Source organism: Mixophyes fleayi, chromosome 2, assembly GCF_038048845.1.
Source record: "Mixophyes fleayi isolate aMixFle1 chromosome 2, aMixFle1.hap1, whole genome shotgun sequence".
Classification (NCBI taxonomy): domain Eukaryota; kingdom Metazoa; phylum Chordata; class Amphibia; order Anura; family Limnodynastidae; genus Mixophyes; species Mixophyes fleayi.
The window spans coordinates 26377966-26405095 of NC_134403.1; the positions used below are offsets into that span (position 1 = coordinate 26377966).

Below are 27130 nucleotides of genomic sequence, written 5' to 3' on the forward strand. Positions count from 1 at the left end.
CAACGAATTAAAGTCAACTGAAGGTGGAAAGCTCTTTTACTCATAGGAGAAATCCACATTTAAGAGCTTCATTGAGAATCTGTTCAACGCAACAAGATATTTTTAAATATCTTAATCACTTTCAACACTGATCTTTCGAGTGCAAAGCTTAGTGAGAACATTGTCACTCTATGATACAGTCTACATTCCGTTGACTCCTCCCACTTCAACTTTCTCCGTCACTTTTGGTAGTACGCTACAAAAGTTCAATTATCTTCATTTTTTTTACAATATATTAAAGGTGTTGTCTAGTTGTGACAGCAACCCCCTTCTTTCTCTCCTGTCCTCCCGGGAGTCTTATCACACAGTGAGCGTCCAGTGCCGGAGGACTGAGTCCATTCAGTTCCTTCAACAGACCAGCACAGAAATGCTGTGATCAATTCTATTGAAAAGGACTCAATGGATTGAGTCGCCCTTTACTGCTGTGATGTAGCTCCCAGTAGCGGGGGAGGAGGGGGTCCCCAAAGGAGAGGCCCTCCCCTATATACTAAATAGGAAGACAAGCAGCAAAGAGTTAGGTTTGTCCAAAACTGTATAACCAATTTTAAACCTTGTATATTTATGATAGTTGCCATTTTAACATTCATCCTGTTGGCAGATACTGAGGACTTTACAAGAAGATCATTTATTCTTCTATAAATATTATTTCTTAGGCTGGAGGCCCAGGAGAACTCTGATATTTGCCAGTTGGGACGCGGAAGAGTTTGGGCTGTTGGGTTCTACAGAATGGGCTGAGGTAACGTATCTATAGTTTCCTGATGTACATATCCTGCTGGAAAGTTAACATTTAATCTACGAAACACATTCCAGCTTCATGGAATAAAGGACGTGTTTTCAACGTGCTTATAGTTATAGCAATGAATGTCTTTTCTTAAGGAATCGAAGGATGTTTATGAATTTATCCGCCTTGGTGGTGGTGCTGCTTTTGTTGTCTAGAGAAAGTGTTCATGATAATAAAATAAATATAAAATGAAGTAGTAATTATATGTGCACCCCATCATCATCATTTATATAACGCCACTAATTCTGCAGCGCTGTACAGAGAACTCATTCACATCAGTCCCTGCCTCATTGGCACTTACAGTCTAAATTCCCTAATACACACACACACACACACACACACACAGACTAGGGTCAATTTTGATAGCAGCCAATTAGCCTACTAGTATGTTTTTGGTGCACCTGGAGGAAACTCACGCAAACACAGGGAGAACATACAAACTCCACACAGATAAGGCCATGGTTGGGAATCGAACTCATGACCCCAGTGCTGTGAGGCAGAAGTGCTAACCACTAGGCAACTGAGCTGCCCATACTTTTATTTAAGTTGTCCCTCCATTGATTCTTCACATTGAGGGGTGTATTTTTAAGCCTTAACCCAAATGGAAACAGCTTTTTCTTGCATGGTTTAGGCATTTTTAATTAACATAGCTATGTAACAATAGCCTAATGCAGGAGATATAGATATCTCCTGCACTAGGCTGAGTCTCGCATTAAACCACAGTCCCAATAATTTTCAATGGGGGCTGCAGTCTGGGTCAATTTGACAATTGTGAAGCTGAAAATGAAAATTTTTGTTTTATAAATGGGTCCAGAATATCATCCCTTAATGTTGAGATAAGGAATGATAATTAAAGGGGGGAGGGGCGGCTTGCGGCCATTCATAAATGGACCCCTATAATTTTAAAACGTTCGTTATTAATTTCACACAGAACATCTACCAGGTCACTTTTGTTATTAAGTTCATATAAACTGACCACACATGGGCTGAACTCAAAGGTGAAGTTGAATGATTAGCAGTTGATTTGACCACACACATGCTCCATTGCGGCCTGTTATTGCTTTCATTAGATGACCGCGCACAGGGAGCGGACCGTAGTCCTCACATTTTTTCGCCCAATAACGATCTTATCTATAGAATCCTTATTGGCCATCAGCGTCCATTTTTGCACCACACTCTGCTGCACATATCGGTAATTGACCCAATTTGCGGCATGCAATTTGCGGCATGCAGCGTCACCTTTAGATACATGGGCCTGATGTTGACCTCTCTGATTAATGATTTGTTTCAGGATATTAAATGCAAATAGAAATACATGCACATCTGTAATGTAATAATCACTTTCGTTTTAAAATGATCCAGTCGGATGCAGAGATCACTTCCACCGATCTTTCAGGAACTTATAAAGAAAGACTGCAGAGGCTGCACACACAAACTAGGTGTAGACAGCTGCCTAAAGAGTATATTCATTTAACCTCATTGTCAGTTTATGTGACTATTTAAGGAGTTCTAAAACTGCCTGTGGAGAAAGTCATTTACAAGTCATAAGGAATTGGTGCAGCTTTTGAACATTAACATTTATTGCATAAACATTTATAACATTTATTAGTCACGGAAATAGTCCGTTAGTTGGAATTTGATACACTGAGTAACAATGTTTGTTCTTTTATTCTTTGCATTATTTTACGTTGACAGGAAAATGTTAAAATACTGGAGAAGAGGGCAGTGGCTTATATCAATGCAGATTCCTCTGTAGAAGGTAAGTGTGAGATGCACATTGTTTAAACTGGGCTCATAGAGAAATTTAGAAATCAGGAATACCGATATTTATCAGGATCAATCAGGTTTACGTTATTTGCCCAAATACGTGTTAAGGGAATAATTGCAGAAAACTCGTACAAGTGTTGACGATTCAGATTTGCAGGCTGCAGTGTACCAGCCTTGTTACTGACCCTTGAAACTTCCTATAGTCATAAGTGTACATACCAGGGTGTCTCTAGTAGTGAAGGCAGACGAGCAAATATAGAATGTCCAGGTTGTAGAATACGCATGGGTGTTGTTTTAAATCCGGGCAGCTAATAACAGGAAAGAGAACCCTTCTGTCTTCTCTGTAGTGGGACAACTTGTGGTCATGTTTTGCCAAGGAGAGCTCAAAAGCTTGGTGATGTTTTCTCCCAAACCAGTTAGCTCAGGTACAATCCATTGTAGAGTCCTAGGGGTATATTTACTAAACTGCAGGTTTGAAAAAGTGGAGATGTTGCCTATAGCAACCAATCAGATTCTAGCTGTCATTTTGTAAAATGTACTAAATAAATGACAGCTAGAATCTGATTGGTTGCTATAGGTAACATCTCCACTTTTTCAAACCCGCAGTTTAGTAATACCCCTTATTTTGTTCTTTCTGGAAGTGGTATGTCCACTCAGGTAACTAACCATACAAGCATTCATTATAAACTTACGCTCTAGCGGCACAATGCTCAAGTAGCCATCACTAATGGTACCCAACGCTCAGGTGCCCGGCTATAGCAGAACAACACTACACATACCAATTCCATAAGGAGCTGCACCAGACTTTGTGGGGGCAGAAATGCTCTTAAAAATCAGAAAAGAGGCGTCTCAACTAATGCCCCCATGTGCCCCTGTTTTCCTAAGGCAGTCCCCCTTTTACACTAAACAACTGTAACTAGCGTTGCTTAATTTTCCAACATTTCAGTCTCCCGAAAATAGTAGGGTACCTATGATTGTACATGTCTTCCACGACCATTTGCCTTCATGACCACACAAGCATATACTCTACATATTCTATCCATCACACCTTCGGGCAGCGGTTCCCAAAGTGTGCGCCGCGGCACCCCAGATTGCCCTTGAAAAAAAGAAGAAGAAAAAAAAAGAACTTACCGATCCAGCGCCGGATCCTCCTCCTCACTGTTCTCACTAACTGCCGGGCGTGACGTCATCACGTCCGAAAGTGTCAGTGAGGAGCAGCAGCTGAGAGGACATCAGGACAGAAGACAGCAGAAGATGAGGAAAAGAAGGTAAGTAAAGGAAAGGAGAGTGAAGGGGGACAGAGAGATGCTGAAGGGGGGGGGGGCAGAGAGAGACGCTGAATGGGGGGACAGAGAGATGCTGAAGGGGGGGACAGGGAGATGCTGAAGGGGGGGGCAGAGAGAGTTGCTGAAAGGGAGGCAGAGAGAGATGCTGAAGGAGGAGAACAGAGAGAGATGCTGAAGGAAGGACAGAGAGAGATGCTGAAAGGGGGGCAGAGAGAGATGCTGAAGGAGAACAGAGAGAGATGCTGAAGGAGGGACAGAGAGAGATGCTGAAGGGGGGGGACAGAGAGAGATGCTGAAGGGGGGGACAGAGAGAGATGCTGAAGGGGGGGACAGAGAGAGATGCTGAAGGGGGGACAGAGAGAGATGCTGAAGGAGGAGAACAGAGAGAGATGCTGAAGGAGGGACAGAGAGAGATGCTGAAAGGGGGGCAGAGAGAGATGCTGAAGGAGGGACAGAGAGAGATGCTGAAGGAGGGACAGAGAGAGATGCTGAAGGGGGGGACAGAGAGAGATGCTGAAGGGGGGGACAGAGAGAGATGCTGAAGGGGGGGACAGAGAGAGATGCTGAAGGGGGGGACAGAGATGCTGAACGGGGGGACAGAGAGAGATGCTGAAGGGGGGGACAGAGTGACATGCTGAAGGGGGGGGGCAGAGTGAGATGCTGAAGGGGGGACAGAGTGAGAGCTAATGAAGAGAGGGACACAGTGATAGCTGATGAATAGGGGGACAGAGTGTGAGCTGATGAATAGGGGGACACAGTGTGTGAGATGGCGAAGGGGATACAGAGTGATATGATGAAGGGGCACAATGTGATGGTGAAGGGGTCTAAATGCATCTTACGTCATTTTGACCCAACTACTTAAAAACGGGACTACCCGGTAATTATTTTGGCTTAGGGGTGCTTTGGAAAAATTGACCCTAAGGGTGCCTGGAACTGAGAAAGTTTGGCAACCACTGCCTTAGGGGTAACCTAGTCCCTCGGACTTTCTGCAAAACTCGTTTTTCACCATTGCATGACACTGATAAACAGAAAGAGCCATTGCCTTTTCCTTCATGTAAGAAAAGTAACAACTTTTTGTAGTTCCATTGAGATATTGTTGTGTTCCGAAAGCCATTTTCTTTATTTTGTTTACTGCGATAATTTATTGTGCATGGGATGAAATAACCGGATGAATGCATTTGTATTGCCAGTGCATATGTTTTGTTTTAAAAGTAGAATTTGTGGAGTCCTAACTCATTTTAGAAAGGGAACAACTGCCAGAAACTTAGTTGATTGATAGCGGTTTTGTTTCGTAATAAGCTATAACTTTCTTAGGCACTGACAGAATGCAGATAAATTGAACTTTTTTAGTTGGAGACATAAATGAACTACAATCCTTGTTGCTGTTCTTTACGTCCACATAGTTTTCAAAAACAAGTGACAAAATAAAATTGAATGCAGTCACAAGTATTGGCCTGGTTTGTAAAACTATACATCATTTTGTTGTACTTATTTATTTTATGTTTTTGCAATTCCCATTGTCTTGCTTTTAATTACTTTTTTTTAGGTAACTATACTTTGAGAATTGATTGTACGCCATTGATGTATCATCTGGTGTATCATTTGACAAAAGAGGTATTTATCATGTTTTCATTAAATTATCTGTACTGTTAAAAATACAGAGTCTAAATTGGTACGAAAATAATTTTGTTACCTTGTAGTGATGTATATGAAAAGAAAGAGACTTTCAGTTGTGACATTTATATTTAGTAAGTATGGGTAGGCTGGCAAGGTGGGGTGGAGGGGGGGCAATTGTTTATGGGGTGTAGTTGTCCCACATGGCTTCAGGAGAGACAATAAAAAGGTAAATTGTAACTTCTTTGTTTCTCATTAGGGATCAAGAAATTAATCCTTACTCATAGGTATCTCCTTTATACTAATTTACATACACCTAGAATGTATATTGCTGTTTTATCATTCCTTTATAATATAGTCCCCAATCTGAAGTCTTGTTTACCCAACAAAGCTCAATTTCTGGCTATTGATCAATACAGCCCCTGATATGATGACTACAGACTTGTATGTGATGACTACAATAAAATCATTAGTCGGGTGCCTAGTGTGTAAAGCAGACCCCAACCCTGGTAGCTAGTGTACAATACAGGCCTCAATCTGATGGTCAGTCTAAAATATAGACCCCGATCTGTTGTCCTTTATTCAGTACAGTTCCCCGTATAGCTAGTGCACAATAAAGGCTTAAGTCTGATGCCAATTATAAAATAAAGTCTAGTATAGAGAGCAGATGCCCAATTCCGGTGGCTAGTGAAAAGAACAGAACCGTAAGCCAGATGACTGCATTGAGCTTTTAGATCCAGGAATACAGCAGAGAGACAACCCTGTGAAAATGACGACTGTTCCCTGAACTCATGACTGTCTGGTCGTCCTGCCTAAAATCTAACCTCTGTTTATACTGCCTAGTTGTCGCTATAGTTACTATGACCTCATAGTGGATTGTATTTTAGGAGTGATGTGAGGCAGCTAAGTTTCCTGCAGACACAATTTAAGACGTTGTACAGTATTTATCAGATCCATTTTAATCAAGTTGTTCTCAGCTAGATCTTACCAATGGGTTTGACTTTAGTATGCTGTTCTTTATAGTGGGCTCCGTAATCTGTATTTTGTACTTAGTGCTCTTCAGCTTGTATATATGGTAGCAGAGATCAATGCAGTTGGCTACAGCCTGTACTAATATAAAATATCTCTAATACCCCACTCATACTGCACCAAAATCCCGGGTGAGCTCAAACGACCCGGGTCTTGGTGCAGTATGAATGGTACAAGTCAAAAATCCCGGGTCTAAAAACCCGGGTCTTCAACCCGGGATTTATCGAGGGGTAATTCCCGGGTCGGACCCGGGTTGCCTGCACTATGAATGGTGCAACCCGGGTTTTTCAACCCGGGTTGCACAGAAAACAAGCTGATTGGCTGTCTGCCTGTCTCTGGAGGATGATGTCATCGGTGGGAGCCCGTGGAAGAAAAAAAAAACAGTCACCTTTCAATGACATCACCATTTTTCAGCCAATGAAAACTGCTCTGGTGATGACTCCCACAAATTGCCAGGGCACAGACTTGTGCAGTATGAATGGGGTCAACCCGGGAAATTCCCGGGTCCCGAGGTGCAGTATGAATGGTGTTTCTGAGCTGGGACGCTCCAAACCCCAGCAAAAACCCGGCTTGAAAAACCCGGGATATTGCCGGGGCGGCAGTATGAAAGCGGTATTAGCTGTATTCTGTGCTATATTCTGTGAGGAAGCTGCATATGTTTGGAGTCCCCAGGTCTGTTGGGCCTGTAACTATTAATCTTTCCCCAAGGACAAACCAGTCCTTTGCCCTTTAAAAAAACATTTATTATGTCCTAAAGTATTATTTCTCGGTTTCTCATACACAGCTATTAATGGCTGCTAGCTTTACATGGCCTCCTCTGGTTCCAAGGGAAACGTATCAATCTCTGTACACAAGATTCCATTTAGAAAATATGACAATTCCTGCAGGTTGTTTTAGCACCATCATTCAGAGCTTAAAAATATTTCTTTCCTTCTCCTCTATGGCAGTATACACTAATGGGGTTGATCCCCCCCCCTTGCACGTGATTCAGGACAGGAAAGAAGGCCCACCTGGAGGGTATATAGGGCCACACCTCCCTCCTTCCTGGGTCTTCTTTGCTGTCTTTGTAGTAAAGTCAGGCAGTTCAGGTTTATTATTTTCTGTCCTTACCTACTTCTCGTTTTGCTAGAAAGAGCAGGAGGATGGAGGATAGACCCTCCTGAAGGCTTGGCCGGAGCACCCCTCTGAGCATTAAGAAAGCATAAGTGGTGGGACCGGCCGACTCACAGAGCGATGTCCTCCTTATAGGGGCTTGTATCCCTCCGGCAGTTAGGAGAGCTGCATAATATAAGGCACCTTGCCCTACCCATAGGCAAACTGAGGGGGGATTTCCTAGTCCCTGGAAACCCTCCTCCAAGCCTGGGGCACTGTATAATTGAGGACGCTGCCCTTGCTTGACACTGCTCTGCTTGAAAAGGGAGAGCTGTGTGAACCTAACAGTAGTGCATGCAGCATTGCCCATGTATATTATGGGGATAGGAAGAGTTGGAGAGCAATCAAGCACTGTCTAAAATTATAGCCACGCCCCCATGCATGCTTGTCACGTCCACTGGCGGCATGGTGTGGAAACCACCTCTACAAATCCTGCGTTTGCCCCTGCTACCCTGATGCCATTGGTGCTTCCTCCCACAGCAATAGTAGCTGTTTTCTTGCCTCTGCGCCTGTAAGAGAATGCATTGTGGGAGTCAACGTCATGATGTCATGCACAAAGTGAAGCAGGGCATGCTGGGAGCAGAAACGCCTGCGAACATATCGCCAGAAGCAGGAAGTAGAGCGTTGTATGCAACAGGAATCCACACGCTGTTTACCAACCTGAACCAAGGCAAACAATGGAGAAAAATGATGCCATGGACGCAGGTCAGAGTAAGCACCAACGGTATATATTTATAGTAGTTCATACTTTAGATAGTTAGTATACAGGTTAATATTAGTCTCCAATATTGTCTCTAGGACAGAAACCCAGACTGGAAGTGAGAAAAAGTTGCCGAAAGTCTTTTCTGGAAAGACGTGTATGGGATGTAGCTCAACAGCCTCCCCTCAGATGGTTAAAATGGATGAAAATTGCTTCAGCTGAAACAGTCTTTACTAAAGATGATTTACATCAGCAGAAGTCTAAAAGGTTAAGGTCAGCAATTAGTGATGCTCGGAAGATTGAGTCTGCTGTGCAGCAGGTGGAATCAGTTGTGTCTGAATTAATCTGATGAAGGATCAGCTGAGTGTGTGTTCAGCATAGATTTGTTGGAAAATCTGTTAAAAGAGATTCAAAAGGTGATGGAAATTGAGTGTGTTTTAGAGGAGCAGTATTTGGAGGAAGCACTGTTTCAGGGGTCTAAAAAGAAGGGTTGCCCTTTTCCATTAAATAAAGTTATCAGCAGTATAATCATCATTATTTATTTATATAGCGCCACTAATTCCGCAGCGCTGTACAGAGAACTCATTCACATCAGTCCCTGCCCCATTGGGGTTTACAGTCTAAATTTCCGTAACATACACACACACAGACTAGGGTCAATTTGTTAGCAGCCAATTAACCTGCCAGTATGTTTTTGGAGTGTGGGAGGAAACCGGAGCACCCAGAGTAAACTCACGCAAACACAGGGAGAACATACAAACTCCTCACAGATAAGGCCATGGTTGGCAATTGAACTCATGACCTCAGTGCTGTAGGGAGAAGTGCTAACCACTACACCACCATGGAATGGAAGTTTCTGGATATTTATTTTTAATATGAATACATTTGTAGAATGCACCATTTTTATTCTGAAGAGACTATGATTTGGGATACACCCCTGACCCCCCCCCTTCCCGACACCATACCATTGGAAGACACAGCAGTAGTCAGATTGACTGAAGTAGTTAACATCCTCAAGAGGAATTGTATTTCTTTTAATGATGCTATGGATAGAAGGACTGAAGGAAGTGCAAAAATATTACACCTGATTTTTGGGACAGCATTAAGGTCTGAATTTGTGTGAAGCATCCCTGGATGCAATAAGACTGACTTCTAGGACCATGGCTTCCTCAGTTATTATAAGAGGAGCATTATGTTTGACAGATTTGCAGTCTAATAATAAATTGATATGTCTCCTTTTTGAAGGTGATTATCTGTTTGGTCAAAAATTAGATGCTATTTGTGACAGGATGGACCGCCTATACCACCCTGTCTGTTGTTGCTGGGAACCGGCTGGGCTTCCTTTGCCACCGTCCCCTTTCGTTATTCCGAATACGCCCCTCCTGATGCAGTAGGAGGAGCCTGCTGCCACCACTGGGCTCCTTTATGGCGCCCAGAACCACGTTCCTTTTGGGTAACTGTCACTGCTAGTGTACTCCCGTGCTGGTACACTTGGGCTGATACCCCTGACCGCTTACTATGGATCAGGGTGCTGTGGATGGATTCCCCTGGCCTATCACACTGGCCAGCTGCTGGGTTGAGGCAGAGCGGTGGTACTGGAGAGCTGGGTCCAAACCTCAGAAACAGCCGGAGAACGGATTAGATTTAGGGTCTAATCTGTAGGTCACAGGATTACAGCAATATTGAAGAAGTTGTCAAGCAGGGTCTTGAAGCAAAGAGTGATATTTTATTTCGCTCAGGTGCCCTGACAAGGACAGTTCCAGTGATTAAAGGTATCAGTGGTCAGGTCAGATGGAACATCAGAATGATACATTTCAGTGTACAAAACAGTGCTTTTTATACTGATTTGGACACAGGCTATTTTTAAAATCAGGATGCAATGTGTTTACATAAACATGGATTTACATGCATTGCAAAGCTAACAATATTTACGCTTATCTGTGATATCTTAAAACCTTGCTGTGATATCCTGCATCTTACAGTGGACAGCAAGTCTAATTACATCTTCCTATGACCCTCACACATTAAAAGGTCTAATTAGCATGAGATTAGCATGAGTCCTTTCTTCCAACAGTTGCAGAATACACATTTCCTCCAAAGAAAAGAATTCCCCAGGAAACGTTGTAAACCCCAGACAAGACATTTCCTTGCACCAAGATATACAAAAGGCTTTGAAAACAAAGGCTTATTGTATCAGATGTATACATCAGAAGTAAGCCATGTCCTTTAGAAAGGTTAAAACAGAAAAAAAAACTAATTTTCTCCATCTGGTCTCAGAAATTAAAGATTTCCCTTACCAAGATATACACAATATCAAAAATAAGTGCATGTGCAATTATATAAATAAGCGCCCTGTGCTATTTCCTTTAAATAAATTTATACCATAAGTTATTTATAAGTGATCCAGTCACACTATTGCTTAAAAACTGTCTGTGGAAAAATAGGCTGGCTTCCCCAAGATAGGCCTAGGAAAAGGTTTCCCCTCCGGTACTCAGGAGGACCAAGCCCACGTTCAGAGTATAGAGAAGTGAGTCTTTATAGATGTAGAGGAGGTTACACAAGACGCTATCAGTCTGGCACTTCAAGGCATTTTTTTCTCAATGAGGCCAAAGAGACCCGCTCAATGGTAGATATCTGTCACGGCTATGGATATTTTATGGATCCCCAACCTCTACCAGGATGATAAAAGCAGAGGATGGTGAAGACAGAACCCGCTGGGGTTGATAGCTCAACTTGGGAGCAGCACAAGGAAGAATACACAGACGATGATATAGTGTTGCAATTTAGTATATTAATTTAATGATGCAGCAACAGTAGATAATAGATGTATATATAAAACTCAGCTGGGCTGAGTACACGGCAGTTCATAAAAACAATACAATCACAGAAGTACTTCAGATGGTAACCATTAGCAACAGCATGAAGATTGGCAGTAACAATTCAACGCTGAGATGGTAATATAGAACACTTGAAACCTTCACAACACACACAGCAATAAAGGAGAATCGCTGACACAGCTAAAAGTCCAATATGAATAGTAGATAGACTTGGCTGATCCAGATGGAATATGATTCACTTTAGCAGATGGTTTACAGGTAACAGCGGAACAGGAGATGTTAATGCAGTCCAAGAACTTGGGTAATCTGGAAACATGCAATGGAATGTTGCTTAGAAGTACAGCGTGGAAATAACAGTCCAACCGTGCGTAGCACTAGGAGTCACATATAATCCAACTTCACCAAGAGGCGTGAGTTCATTACGAAACAGTATACAGCTGATAACTCACACAACTTGAATAACGGAAATGGCTACTAGCTCGGCAATATATTCCTGAGGACAGTCCAGCAACTAATAATCAGCAGAGTAGTAATATAGCCGTGCCAGACATAGAACCACAGATGACAAGATAACTTGATTGTAGTTCAATAAAGAATATAGGCAGCTTGAGCAGAGAGGTAGTTGAGCCAAATATGAGTGCAGATGTAATAGGCAACTCACAAGACAGTTCAGTGTGCAGATGGAAATCAACGGATAGTTTCAGCTTGTAGATGACCATGAACTGGTATACAGCGGAGCCGATGAGAGCAGTGATGACAAGCAATCTCGGCAACCGATAACATCCAGGAGATAGTCAAAGAGTCAGGTATGCAGCCAGAACCCATGGCAGTGTGAGTAACATGAAGATCAGGCAATGAGTCCATGATCACAGGAGGTTAAAATAGTCTTCAGGAACCAATAAGCTTCGGAAGGAGGTCGGAATTAGGATAACATAAAACAGCCATGAAAAAGTAGAGACTCTGAAACAAAAGACAAGCACCAACATAGTTCTTTAAAGGGCAAGTCACACGCTAGCACCTAGCTATGGGACCAGCGTGTGACAATATCAAGGTAGGAGGCAAAGTTATAAATATTTTAGCAAAGTCTCTATTTATTACCATAGTCGAGTGGATACTATCTATGATCCAGCAAGGTTACAGACTGGAGTCCCTCTCACAACCTCCACTTGGACTATTCCACAGATCACCAAATCCCAGCAGCTTGGAAGATACAGTCACTAATGAAGCAAAATCTAAAAATGTTGTGGAATCAGAGTCATTTGCAGAGTTCCAGAAGCACAAAAAGGGAAAGGCTTTTACTCAAAGATTTTCATAGTAAAAAAGAACAGTGCAGGCTTTCGGATTAATGTAAGAGGCCTCAACAAACCTGTCAATACCAGGAGTTTCAAGAATAGAGTCAATGAGAACCATCCTCAATGCAATGGAGGTAGGAACATTCTTTTAATCAATAGATCTAAAGGCTGCATATCTGCACATTCCAATTTACCAAGCGCATTCAAAAAGTTCTCAGATTTGCGATATTCAACCATCACTATCCGTACAAGTGTCTCACATTTGGAATGTCGTCATCACCAAGGACTTTCACCAACATTCTAGTTGTGGTCATGGTGAATCTAAGAGGCATATAGGTAGACCACATCCTAACCAGCATCTTCAGCAGAGAATACAAACAGAGCCATCAGTCATGTGCTAAAGGTCCATGGCTGGATAATAAATGGAAAAAATTATATCCAACACAGAGTATAGAGTTTCTTGGAATATGTGTAGATACAGCAGAAGGGAAGTATTTTCTGACATCGGAAAGAAGCCATAGATTGAAACAGTCTGTGTTGTGTCTCAGAAGAACCCCTTGGACCACAGTTGAAGACTGCCTCCGAGAATTGGGTCTTATGGCGTCAGCCTACAGGTGATGCCATGGGCCAGACTACACATGAGAAGTCTTTAATTAAATTTTCTATCCAAATGGAACAGAAATACACAGGATCAAGGTCAGGTGATTTCATTTACAAAGGAGGTGAGACGGAATCTGGAGTAGTGGTCCACAAACAATAGTCTGGAAAGCAGCAGTTCCTTTACAGATCATAAGTATAGAATCATTACAACAGACACAAGTCCATTTGGCTGAGGCGCCACATGTGTACAGCAAAAAGCGCAAGGCCAGTCCATTCTCAATTGTAAGGGAAAAGAAAGTGCTTACTTGCAGGACCTCATTACAGGTCAGCACGTCAGAGTACACTCGGACAACCAAAGAGTAGTGTTTTATATAAACCATCAAATAGGCATGAAAAGCCGATGAATGAAAACATCTTGCACCCCAGAGAATGGACATTGAACAAACAAATCTTTCACAAACTAGTAGAAAGGTGGGGCCATTCACAAGTGGACCTCATGGCAACATCACAAAATGCCAAGATAAGGAGGTTTTCTGCCGGGTATATGGACAAAGAAACAGAGACCATGCCATAGTCCATTTAGTCTGGGTGATGTGTTTCCACCAATGCCCATGATCTCTGCTAAAGAAAATATGAAGGGAGAGGGTAACAGTAATATCAATATTACCCTTTTGGCCACGCAAATCTTGGTTTCTTCAAGTGTTACAGCAAGTGTGGAGAAGTTGTGGTACCTTCAAGTACAGCCAGATCTGATTCATCATGGTTGGATAAGACATTCAAACCTAGGGTTCTGGAGACTAGTGGCATGGCTACTGAAAGGAGAAACGTGAAATGTCAAGGTTTTCCTAACAGGGTAAACACTACGCTTTTAAATGCAAGGAAATAGTCAACATCCAAGACATATTGTGGAATCTGGGACGTTTTTTGCAGATGGTGCTCTGATACACAGTTTTCACCAAGAAGTCCATCCATAATTACTGTACTTGAATCGCTGGAAGACGGGCTTGACAAAGGACTAGCGGTTAATATACTAAAGGTCCAGTTATAATAATGTTACACAGAAGGCTGGCCGAAAAAATAAGTATATAATAAAGTTTATGCAGAGAGAATAAGGCCCTTTTATCGCTTTCCTTTGGCTTCAAAGGACTTGAACCCAGTATTGGAGACCCTCACCGAATCACCTTTTGCACCTTTGCAAGAGATTACCATGAAGGTTATTTTTCTAGTAGTCATTACCTTAGCAAGGAGAGTTTCAGAGCAACAAACTCTCTGGATTAGACAAGCCATTTCTGATTATGCACGAGGATAAAGTTGTGCTAAGAACCAGTCCAAATTTCCTGCCAAAATTAGTCTCTCACTTCCATATCAATCAGGAAATTGTCCTAATCTTGCTATGTCCAAAACCAAAAACCTCAAAAGAAAAGAGATTTCATTGTTTGGACCTTGTGCCATTAAAACTTATTTCAGGAGGACACAGAAATAAAGAAACGTGAAGCTTGCCATTGGCTTGTTTTTGTTTTTATATTAAAGGTCATCCAAATGCATCCAGTGGAAGGCCCAGAACAGGATCCCTGGGTCAAAGTGTACACCAACGTGAGGTCCGGCCGGGTCCCAAAACTGGCCTAAAACCTGGCCAGGATCCAACTGGACCACATTGCATAGGTTTGATCCCAATTGGTGCAGGGGTGTCCGAATGCATAACTGGACAGACAAGCAAACCAAATCCATCCAGTGGAAGGCTCAGAACAGGCTCTCGGAGTCTAAGCTCTGGCCAGTGTAGACCACTTGCGTTGGTTTAATCCCAATTGGTGCAGGGGTGCCGAAGACATTTGTTGACAAACAAACTTGATGTCAATGTAGTAAGTGTACGCTGCCATTGAAGAGGAGAAGGATATTGCCTATTAGGCTGGTTCCTTTACTCCTCCATATTGCTATGTTGCCCGCCCTAAGTTTCTGTTGTTGTTTTTAATATGGTATTAAGATATTTTTCAGCTTTGGGGTAAAACCATAAGACACAGAGAGGAGGAAGGCTTGGCCCTGTAGACCCTCCAGGTTTATCTTCTGTCCTGTCCTGACTTACGTACAAGGGGGGGGATTAACCCCATAGTGTATGCTACCAGGCAATAACCTGCTGTTTTTACTACAACGCACCATAAAAAGTAAATTGTTGTAGAGCAAAGGGTAGCAATCCTGGATATCATTCAGATGAGAATGGAAGGAAGTTATAGTGAACAAATAGCATAATTACACAGTGTCGATGTAGTCATTGTTTACACTGATAGCTGGAAGAGAGCACGATAATGGAACTGATTCCCTGCTGATGACAGATCGGCATTACATACAATACAAGCTGCGTATTTTCATTTCCCATAGATTGCTAGCCCAGACGATGGTTTTGAAGGTAAATCTCTCTATGAAAGCTGGTACGAGAAAGATAACTGGACAGAATACAAGGATTCTCCAAGGTAACAACATGACAAAACCCATTGTTCTCTGTGACCCCCAACGGACTATGTCTTGCTAATGTTCTCAATGATGCCGTGATTAATCTAATTGGAATGGTTCACTAATCATCCCACCTTTTTCACACTCAAAGACCCTCAAATCAGAATTCATGGAGGGGTACTTGGGGAAATGGTTGAATAAATAATGTTATGGTGTTCGTCATAAGCATTTACCCCATATGTAAGATAGAGCAATGCATATTATATATATACTCAAAGCCTGGATGTACATTAAAAGGGTCATGTGTTTGTGGTTGGAGCACAAATTTTCTGACATGACTAATGGATTTATTATTTTTGTTTCTTATATTTTATTTTATTATTTTACTTTTTATTCTCCTCAAGGATAAACAAGCTGGGGTCAGGAAATGATTTTGAAGTGTTTTTTCAGCGACTAGGCATCGCTTCGGGAAGAGCTCGCTATACTAAGAATAGGGTGAGTGTGTTGCCCTAGACCAACTGGTAAGTGGGAAGGACCGTTCATTCTACAGTTCTATCAAGCAACAAGATAAATATCTCGTACCCAAACCAAACGCCATGCGGAAGACTTAAATGCTATAATTGGAAACTAATGCTAATGACGTTTAAAAAGTAAAAAAACAGAACAAATAAATAGGGACTACATGATTGGTCGTCTGTTTGATCTCATTTCAAAATCACTGTAAAAAAAAGTTATTTGGTTAGAAGAGAAGAGACCATTTTGCAATGATCAATTAGATCTTTCCATGACCACTTTAGGTCCAAAGGGATTTTGCCTCCTCGAGATCAGGACAAATTTCACATTTTGGGATCGGTCAATTGTGCATAACTTTTTTATTTTTTCATTTTTATGTTGTTTGGGATTTTTTTCAGAACAGATTATCCTTTTAATATTCATTATAATAAAGATATATATATTTTTGTATGAGCATTATATAGGGGAAACATAGCTAAAATATACCTTTTAAAAAATATGCTTCCGTGATTCTAATCACAGTTTGTTTCAGATAAATATAAAAATCCCAGAAACAAATTAATGTTACGCTGATGGTGAAACCTTCTTTTTTTCCACTTGTAACTGATGAGCTCTTCATGTCCTCTGTATAGGATTCAGGGGTAAATTTACTAAGCTGTGGGTTTAAAAAAGTGGAGATGTTGCCTATAGCAACCAATCCGATTCTAGTTATCATTCATTTAGAACATTCTACAAAATGACAGTTAGAATCTGATTGGTTGCTATAGGCAACATCTCCACTTTTTCAAATTGCACCCGCTGGTTTGAAACGTTCATTAGTTAACTTAGATATATATATATATATATATATATATATATATATATATATATATATATACTGACTAATACAATATTAATATTACATTTTCATCTAGTATATGTATCCCTTGTTTTATACATCCTATGATTTGTATACACCTTTGCAGCCACTGACTGGCACTGTGTGCTGCCACTCTGGCTTTCTATCAGTTATTTAGTATTCCTAATTCCTTTTCCATCTCCGTGTTCCCCAATTGTATCTAATGTGTCTGTAGCCTAGTAATATACTGTACAATGTCATAGGTGCATAACCTTTTATACACATTCAATTTCAGAGCGCTTGGCTTACTATTGCTGTGAAACGCTGGGTGGAGAATTTGTAGATTCATCTGGTTGGTTGGGTGCCAGGCCCGGCGCTCCCATTAGGCAAGGTTAGGCAGTTGCCTAGGGCCCTGGAGGGCGCCTCAGAAATAAAATTACTATAAAACTGTGCGGCGACCGTTGACCATACCTTCCACGGCCGCTGCACAGCGTTCAGATAAATCCACGGGGAGGGGGGAAGGGGCTATTGATCAACACTGCCGCCTCTCTGCTCCGTCTCATCCCCTCCACTCACTGACTGTCGGGCGTGACAGTGTGCCTAGGGCGCCATGGACCCTAGCACCGGCCCTGTTGGGTGCGGTTTGTATAGGTCGGGGGTAGACCTTCTTCTATCAGTGCGCCGGCAAAAATCTTTTCAAGCCCAGGTGTGCCAGTAGTGTGTGTGTGTGTGTGTGTAATATATATATATATATTATTTCATCACGTTAAAATTATAATATTAATGGTAATGGGAGCAAATAAACGTTCATGTTAAGTCACACAATAGTGCCTCCAGTTTATATTATGTCACACATAAGTGCCCCCAATTATTAGTATACCCGACATAAAGGGCATAATCATATTATGCCACATTAGCCAGTGTATGCGACTCACCTCTTGTAGACAGTGGTTACATTCCATCTTGTTCTGTATAAAATGACAGGTAGACTGAAAGGTGATTTATAACCCTGGGTGAGATGTGGCATTGCTACTTATCACTGATAAATGTTATGTGCCCGCCGTCTCATGGGCGCAGGGTGTTACATTGCATGAACTGATGTGATAAGAAACGTTTGGGCCCCGGTACACCAAATTTTTTGGCCCGGCCCCGCACAGGTGAGCAGCAAAGGTGCTGTATGCCGCCGCGGCGCATCCAATGAGGCGTGGTCAACATGGGCATGGCTGGACTTCGCTAGACATGACATATTGGTGGAAATTCGATTTCCGGCGATGTGACACGCAGACATCGCGCAGCGCACATTGCCGGCAATTACGGTAGAAATCTCCACTCATTTTCCCTCGCACCCCATAGAGGTGCAAGGAAATATGGGAGGAGATTTCTGTCAAATCTCCGCCTCAAAGTGTCTTGAGGACGCACCGGAGACACTTCGCGGCTAATTGAACTCCCCCATTATGTGTCAACATTGTGTACTCTCACCTACCTGTGATTACAGCTATCACAACCTGGTACTGGGTTCTAGCATGGATCCTGGACTGTTGGGAGCTGTTGGAAAATGTGGAAAAGCAAGCAATAAGTGAACACCATACATAACACAGATCATGCAGTATATAACCCATCACGCCACCCCTCAGCTACATCACGCCACCCCACAACTACATCACGCCACCCCACAGCTACATCACGCCACCCCTCAGCTACATCACGCCACCCCTCAGCTACATCACGCCACCCCACAGCTACATCACGCCACCCCCTGTCACACACCCATCACGTCAACCCCCAGACACATCACACCATCCCTCAGCTACATCACACCACCCCTCAGCTACATCACGCCACCCCCTGTCACACACCCATCACGTCACTCCCCAGACACATCACGCCACCCCTCAGCTACATCACGCCACCCCTCAGCTACATCACGCCACCCCACAGCTACATCACGCCACCCCCTGTCACACACCCATCACGTCACCCCCCAGACACATCACACCATCCCTCAGCTACATCACGCCACCCCACAGCTACATCACGCCACCCCACAGCTACATCACGCCACCCCTCAGCTACATCACGCCACCCCCTGTCACACACCCATCACGTCACCCCCCAGACACATCACACCATCCCTCAGCTACATCACGCCACCCCACAGCTACATCACGCCACCCCTCAGCTACATCACGCCACCCCTCAGCTACATCACGCCACCCCCTGTCACACACCCATCACGTCACCCCCCAGACACATCACACCATCCCTCAGCTACATCACGCCACCCCACTGCTACATCACGCCACCCCCTGTCACACACCCATCACGTCACCCCCCAGACACATCACACCATCCCTCAGCTACATCACGCCACCCCTCAGCTACATCACGCCACCCCACAGCTACATCACGCCACCCCCTGTCACACACCCATCACGTCACCCCCCAGACACATCACACCATCCCTCAGCTACATCACGCCACCTCTCAGCTACATCACGCCACCCCACAGCTACATCACGCCACCCCTTTGCTACATCACGCATCATGGCACCCACTGCCACATCACCCATCACGTCACCCCACAGACACACCACGTCACCCCCCCCAGACACATCACACACGGGCACAATGCCATACATATATACACATACATAATGCTATATACACATACAAAATGTCACACATACATAATTCCATACACATACATACTGCCATACACATACACACACAATTCCACATATATACTCAAAGCCACCCCCACCCACCAGTCCCTTGTACTCACCTCATCTCCAGAGGATGACAGCTCCGCGGCTGTGCTCTGAAATGACAGGCAGCCTGGCAGCAGTCTGATTTGTTGCCTTGCTGCCTGTCTCCATTAGTTCAGGGACAGCCTGTCACTGAGATTTGCAGTCCCGATTAGCCCCGCCCCCTTCTGGCTGGTGAATGGGAGGGGGAAATAAGCTTACTGTCTGCAGTAATTAGTATCCGCTCCCCCGCCCTCTCGGCACTCCTGGGTAGGATGGGAGACTTTGAATATGTAATGAGAGCCAGCTACAGTGTCTCTCGTCTATGAGCAGAAAAAGTTTTGGTGCCAGGTGGAACTGCAGCAGTTCAATTTCGGCAAGTTCCTGTGTTTCTGAAAGCTGCTCCAGCATGCCAGATAACAAAGCTCTGCGTGCCAGGTCTGGCCCGCGTGCCGGGGGTTGCCGACCCCTGGTATAGATGATGGTTTTTTGCTATCAGTCTGGTATGTTGTTTTCAAGTAATGCAGTTAGTAAACGACTCTGGGTATCAGTCCTGGTGGATAGATGGGAAAAGACAATTGGTTAATTATGAGAATATACAGTTTAGAGGTGAAAATATAAGTGTATGACTAGGGATGCCATTTGCTACATGTATATGTAAGGGAAGAATACTGTGTATTCTTGCGAGTGATACAATCTATGGTGTTTGTATTGTGAAATATAATCTGATTCGATTAGGAACTTTAATGTCTATCTGTGCCATATTTGCGTGTAAAATCGCTCTGCTCATGCGTAGAACTGGACTATACACCAGAGAACGCAGCAACATCCAATTCATCTTCTAGCACAAAGGACACTTACAACAGCCTGCAATTGCATGGGCAGAACAGGGAGGGGACTGGGCGTATGCACGTAGTCAATGTACAGTAAGGGGGTGCCAAGCTCGACTGCACGCAGCAGAGTCTGATTCAAGCTTTGGGCATCTCTAAGGTACAGAATTTTCAGTCGTATCACTTGCTCCAGCTACAGGTCAGGTGTAAGTGCAGAGTGATAGTGATGATGGCTGTGTATGCATGCTATAACATGTGTTTGCATTCAGGAGCAACTGAAACAATGCCTCTAAAACCATTGCTGCTTTAAATTTTCACTGCCAACTCACAGATTTCCGGCAACTTGCTGAAATCGGCACTTAATACATTTAACCCCAAGACCTATACAGACCACACTTAGCCAACCATGTGAATTCACAAGTTCAAAAACAAAGTATCATCTACTTTCTAGTTGTACTAGGTGGAGCACCGCCATATTTGCAGACCACATTTCACAGAATTTAGCACATAGGTGAATGTACTTGGGACAGTTGTCATTAGACACACCAGGCCTGATCCATCCGCTCCTTCTTCTACTCAAAGGACACTACCTACAGCCTATGACAGTGTACTATAAGGGCATGCTACACTCAAACACAAGCAGCCACATCCAAATCAAGGTTATGTCATCTCAAAGTTACTTGTTGTTCTGCCGTATCTCTTGCTCCAGCTACAGGGCTAGTCTAAGTCCTGATCAGTAGTGATGACCGACTCGTATGCATGCTATAACATGTGTTTGCAATCAGGAGCAACTGTAAAAATGTATTTTATGTTCAGTAGACATGAACAATATCCTAATAAATGTTTTTCATGAGAAATAAAAAAAATAAAACTGATCATGAATGCCTTTATTATTAACTGGTGGTGTTAATTTTATATAATCTTTATTTATTTTTTCTGTGCGCTGTTTTGGGAATTTATAATCCACTTAGGTTTGGGACCTACACCCGAATTTATCAGCGCACGTATCTTGAGATGCATGCCTTGATGAATTTGGGCGTGCGCAAAGCCGAAGTGTGCGTGTTCTAAACCGAACGCAGGGAGCGCTCAGTGTGCGTGCATTGATGGATCCGGCACACCAAGTCTTGTAACAAAACTACATGTGAATGAGGGGTCATCCTAAACTCTAAACCCCACCAAAGAGCAGATGCTGCATATATATATATATATATATATATATATATATATATATATATATATCTGAAACACATTCACAAATAACTTCTAACCATTATTAAGCTGTTATGCTGTTTTTTCATTGTTTAACCATTTTAATTGCTTATTTTTTAGAAAGAGGGACGATACAGTGGGTACCCAGTTTACCACAGCGTTTATGAGACTTCTGAGATTGTCGATAAGTTTTATGATCCCCTCTATAAGAATCACCTGGCGGTGGCCAAAGTACGAGGAGGTCTTGTCTTTGAGTTGGCCGACTCTGTGGTTCTCCCCTACGATGCTCGAGACTATGCAGATGCGATAAAGAATTACGCTACCATCGTTTACAGCATGGCGCAGAAAAATGAACCTCAAATGCTGGATTATAATGTCTCATTTGGTAAGTTTCTAGGCTGCATGTTGCTATCTATGGCCTGTGAGTACTGTGTCTCTGTGAGTAATGTGTCTCTGTGAGTAATGTGTCTCTATGAGTACTGTGTCTGGAATCTGTACAACGATAAGGTTTACCTGTCCTGTAAAATAACTGAGAATGATCATTATTTTTTAAAGGGTTTTTAGCTAGAGGCTCAGGGCACTGTTTGATCAGTCTGTTAGAATGTTGTCAGTAGAACTACAAGTGCCAACATGCCCATGTCTGCCGTAGCATGATGAAGCATGTGGAACTACATGCACCAGCATTCCCTGGCAGCTAGGGCCCACTGAAACTTGTAGTTCCACAAATTTACCAAATAGTAAAATAAAATAAAAAACACACACACCCCAAATGTATTATTTTATTCATAACTACTCCACAAAATCCCTTTTACCGCCTATTTCAGTACAGAAGAAAGAAGACGGATTTAGGCGACTACTAAAGAGGTAACAGAAGGATTTTGAGGTGTATTTGTTTTAAATAAAATAGTACAACATTTGGGGGTAAATGTATAAATCTCCGGATTCTTCATCTCCGGCGTGTTCAGCCTCTTCAGCTCTTAAATTTAAAGTGGCGCTGGATTGTAAAGGGAAACTTCCCTTTACAATGCAGCGCCGCTTTAAATTTAAGCGCTGAAGAGGCTGAACACGCCGGAGATGAAGAATCCAGAGATTCATACATTTACCCCTTGGTGTGTGTTGTGGTGGTTTTTGTTGTTTTTTTTTTACTATTATATAGTTTTGTAGAACTACATGTCCCAGTTGGCCAAGGCTGCCAAGCTTAGCTTATCCTACTATAAGAGGACGAGCTGCAGTGTTATAGTGTGTTCAACTCAGCCTGGCAGAGCTGGGCGCTGATTATCAATTGTGGAGAGGGGGGACCACACGCTTGTGGTCTCCTCGTTGTACGGCTGGCCAAGGTTATAACGCTGGTACTTTTATATTTGGGAAGTGGCACAATTTTTTTTTTATTTAAGTTAATTACAATTTTAATATGGCAGTCGTCATGCACAAGTTGACGGTGATGGTAACTCCGTTCAGAACATACCTTGATGCAGCCACATACTTACAGCAGCATTTCAGTTGCGTGTACATTCGGATGCACGCAACTCGAGGTACACACGTAATGCCACAATTTTGTGGTCATAACCTTACGCATACATTTGGACCAAAATATTGCAGTCTACTCTAATTTAGGCTCAGCCTGTGTCATAAAAAAAAAAGGCAAGATACTTGCATTTTTTTTTACCAAATAAGAACTATTGAATAAAGTATCACTGAGACACAAGAAGGCTCTTGTTTATACCATAAATATTCGCTCTGCAAAACAAGGTTATGTATTTGTATAATGTCCCTTTAGTTAATGATTCATTTTCCTATACTATGTCAAACATAAATAAGGCTTCTTATCTTCTTATTTCCAGAACCACTGTTTTCTGCTGTCGAAAATTTTACAAACACTGCTACATTATTTCACGTGAGGTTGAAAGACCTTGATGTGTCAAAGTAAGTATGAGAATGTTTCAAAGCGTTTGTGCTTTGCCAAGAAGCTTGGCATTGTATGATATATTTAGAATTTTTAGATCAGTCTCTGGTAGAAGTGCAATAATGATTTTGGATAAAATAGGGGCCAAATATTCCCAAACTAATAGATTCAGTGTAACCCGGAGATACAAGTAGCTAATTTGCCAGCTACATTTTTTTCTTTTAAAATGTTCCTAAAAGGCTTCTGAACCGAGTCTCTCCCCTTAGACTAAATTTGGCAGCCAGCACCTGGTAAGAGAGGGAGAAGTTTGACTACTTGTCTGCCAATATCAAACATCTAGGAGATTGGGTAAAATCTTGAGACCAGAAGAGAGGGGGCTAGAGGTGGAATACTTCAGAAAAATTCAGTAGACTCCACAGGGCTGAGTGCTATTGGATCCACAGGGTCAGATATTAGTGCTTACTCACAGGTGAGAGATGGAGACTCCAACAGACTCCCATCAGGGAAATCCCTGGTGACACTCCCTATTAGCCTTCATGGAAGTTTAGTCTGTGCATGCTGGGAACCAGCGCTGCCACTGACAGTCAGTCGTGGTCCATTGGTGGCAGTGGTTACATGGCCATTGTTTTTGACAATGCAAATGGGTCTGTATTGTGCAGCAGATACGTAGGTTCTTGACAATATCATGTGATCATGTAACTTTATCGTAGCATACATAGATATCAACATAGACCTCCTATGAGAACACTGCTGTTTATTTCTATAGGGTAACAAAGAGGTTTGTTGTGAATTCTAATAAGCATGGGGAGGATGCTCATGCTGTTTAATGTGTAATACTTGGCATATAACATGAGTATTGTCCAAGGACAAACTTAGTATTAATCTGCCACTGAGTGATGTCATCACTTCAGTATTCATTATAAATTCCGGTGTATTATAAAGAATAGTCACCCTCTTCTGTAGTTTGTAATGACCACAGGCCATTGTTACTTGCCTTTTAAGTGACTTCTACCATAATTGTTATATACTTTATACAGCCGTGTCGTGTAACAATAAAGCTTATTGTATCTTGTCGTTGTAGCCCAATAGCGGTGAGATCCGCGAACGATCAGCTTATGTATCTGGAGAGAGCATTTATTGATCCTCTGGGCTTACCTGGCCGTAAATTCTACAGGTAAAAAAAATGACTAATTCATAGATAATTGTACAACACTGCTTCTCGTGACCGTTATTTTCTATGGAGGAGTTCGGAATCGGCGGATACACTGGATACTTTGTAGCTATCAAAAATGTATTATTGCTTTCTGCAGCAGTAACACCAAGCCAGCGACTTCAATAGAAACACACGATACCTGTTTGTAGCTGTGGCTGCTGATTTAAGGGGAGACTAACAACTTGTGCTGCTCTACAGTGATATAACTAAATTCGTCCTAGATGAATAAGATACATTCATCCCCTTTTAGCGTTGGTTTTAATTTAATAAGTGTGGCACAAACAAAATAAACAGATGAGAATTGGGGCGAAGAAAAGGAGTTTAATATGGTTGCCTGCTGTGGGACCACCCTAACTTTATAGGCCCAGAACTCCATTCCTTGCTGTGTAGCAGTTTGGAGGGTACCTAACTTGGGACCACTACAGCTATTTAATGCTAGCAACAGGTGTCGTGTTTTGGACTGAATCAGCTGGTAAGAGGCATGTAGTGAATGTGGCACATGATTGGATGGAACCAAAGCTCCAATGAGGTGCTGCCGTCAGGTCCAGGCCAGTTCAATATCCTAGACGGCTTCAGTTCACCCGTTCTTAAAGTTGCGTTCTCTGTCTACTCTCTAACAGCTCATTCTGTATAGGAGCTCCCAGCTAACTGCTACATTGGAAAAGGATCGATCATTAACAGGGGATTTGTCCCAAATTGGAAAACCTCTTTGACAAGTCCTTTCCTCAAAGTGGAACTTTCAAAATGTCTATTTTATGATATACATGGTTGATATCTAGTAATACTTTAAATTTTTCCTGTTTGTTCTGCTTTTCCCCAGACATATAATCTTCGCTCCGAGCAGCCACAATAAGTACGCCGGTGAATCTTTCCCCGGCATTTACGATGCGTTGTTTGATATCGAGAACATGGTTGACCAACCCGCCGCTTGGAACGAAGTGAAGAAGCAAATTTCAATAGCCGCTTTCACAGTTCAGGCTGCAGCACAGACGTTGGAAGACTCGTCATGAAAACATTGTATACGAGTCATATTTAACTTCCTCTCTGGCTGCATTGTTCAATGTTTCACAAGATTCCGAACCTGCACGCTACGCTGACATTACGTTAGATATGCTTATTATTTAGTCATTAAAGCTAAAATCTTGAAAACCTTGTTTGTTAAACCAGTACTTAAAGAGACTAACCCTATTTTTTTTTATTTTCCCTTTGTATTTGTCTAACATAAATATTAAGAGTGACTTTTACTAAATATTCTTGTTACAGCATTTTACCTAGTTTCTATGATTGGCTAGTAAATTCTGTATGCTTTCAGATTTATGCATCCATTGCCTTCTTTTGTCCGTAATCCCTTTTATCGCCACCAAGATCGCTCTTGCGAATCTAATTGAGGTGTGTTATCCCTCTCATAATACAAAATCGTGGGGGTGTGGCCTATTGTCAAGGATTATGTGACATCATTAGGGCAGGCCATGATATTGGGGGCGTGGCCATGTTCAGAAAGGTCTGTAAATATGAATGGGAGCAGGAAAAGTGGTGGAAGTGACTGTTCCCCACCAGTAGTGGTCCTGTTCCCTCGTTACACACTGAACTGCACTATAGTTTGTTTTTTTTTTTGGGTAATTGATGACAAAGAGGAAGAGAATCAGTCAAGTAATAAAACAATGGAGTTTAGTTTGTTGTTGCATAATTTAACCCACTCAAATAAAAAAAACCTGTATTATACTTACATCCTAGTTTTACCACACAATGTAAAATGTTTTTTAGCCTCTGTGTTAAGTGGATTATTGATGACATTATCCTTTTTTTTTTTTTTAAAAAAACTTGATGGAATAAATTAACTAATTTTACAAATATATATTTACACATAATCGGTGGGGCTTTGTGCCTTAATTTTTACACACCAAAGCACTTGGGTTTCAGAAGAAGCAAAGGTTTGTCCTGGCCAAAAGATGGAGAATGGCAAAGTGAGGGAGTGATTTGTAAAACACAGAGTGTGCACGTCAATGTATCTAGTTTTGCAGAACAGTGGAAAAATGAGATTTCATTTTGTCGAGTGAGATAATAGTTACATGTGAGAAGCATTACAGTCCGCAAGTCATTATTCAATCAATAAAATAACATTTCAAGCATATTACTAACCATACTACCAAGTGCAGAACGGTGAACAATTAAGGTGATATAGTCCATAAAAGTGACCTAAATAGCAGAATACAACAGTGACAGTGGTTCATACACATACATCACAGTATTGAAATATATATATATAATTTCAGATCAAACCTTACAACAATTATGTTCAACTAAATGTCTGACGAGCTACTCTGAAATTTACACACAC

General features: G+C 42.3%; 1 protein-coding gene across 3 annotated transcripts in view; it reads left to right on the forward strand.

Annotated features, from left to right (window-relative positions):
* Positions 1–26599, forward strand: part of LOC142140801 (putative N-acetylated-alpha-linked acidic dipeptidase) — a 42436-nt gene extending 15837 nt beyond the window's left edge. For 2 of the 3 annotated variants that reach the window (XM_075198710.1, XM_075198712.1), the window contains 9 exons: positions 693–775; positions 2516–2579; positions 5420–5487; positions 15471–15562; positions 15947–16037; positions 21797–22061; positions 23518–23599; positions 24661–24753; positions 25613–26599. In XM_075198710.1, the coding sequence (XP_075054811.1) occupies positions 693–775; positions 2516–2579; positions 5420–5487; positions 15471–15562; positions 15947–16037; positions 21797–22061; positions 23518–23599; positions 24661–24753; positions 25613–25802 (1028 nt within the window). In that variant the 3' untranslated portion in view covers positions 25803–26599. The remainder of the gene's footprint in view (positions 1–692; positions 776–2515; positions 2580–5419; positions 5488–15470; positions 15563–15946; positions 16038–21796; positions 22062–23517; positions 23600–24660; positions 24754–25612) is intronic. The other variant, XM_075198711.1, reaches the window with a different exon arrangement.
* The last annotated feature ends 531 nt before the right edge of the window (positions 26600–27130 follow it).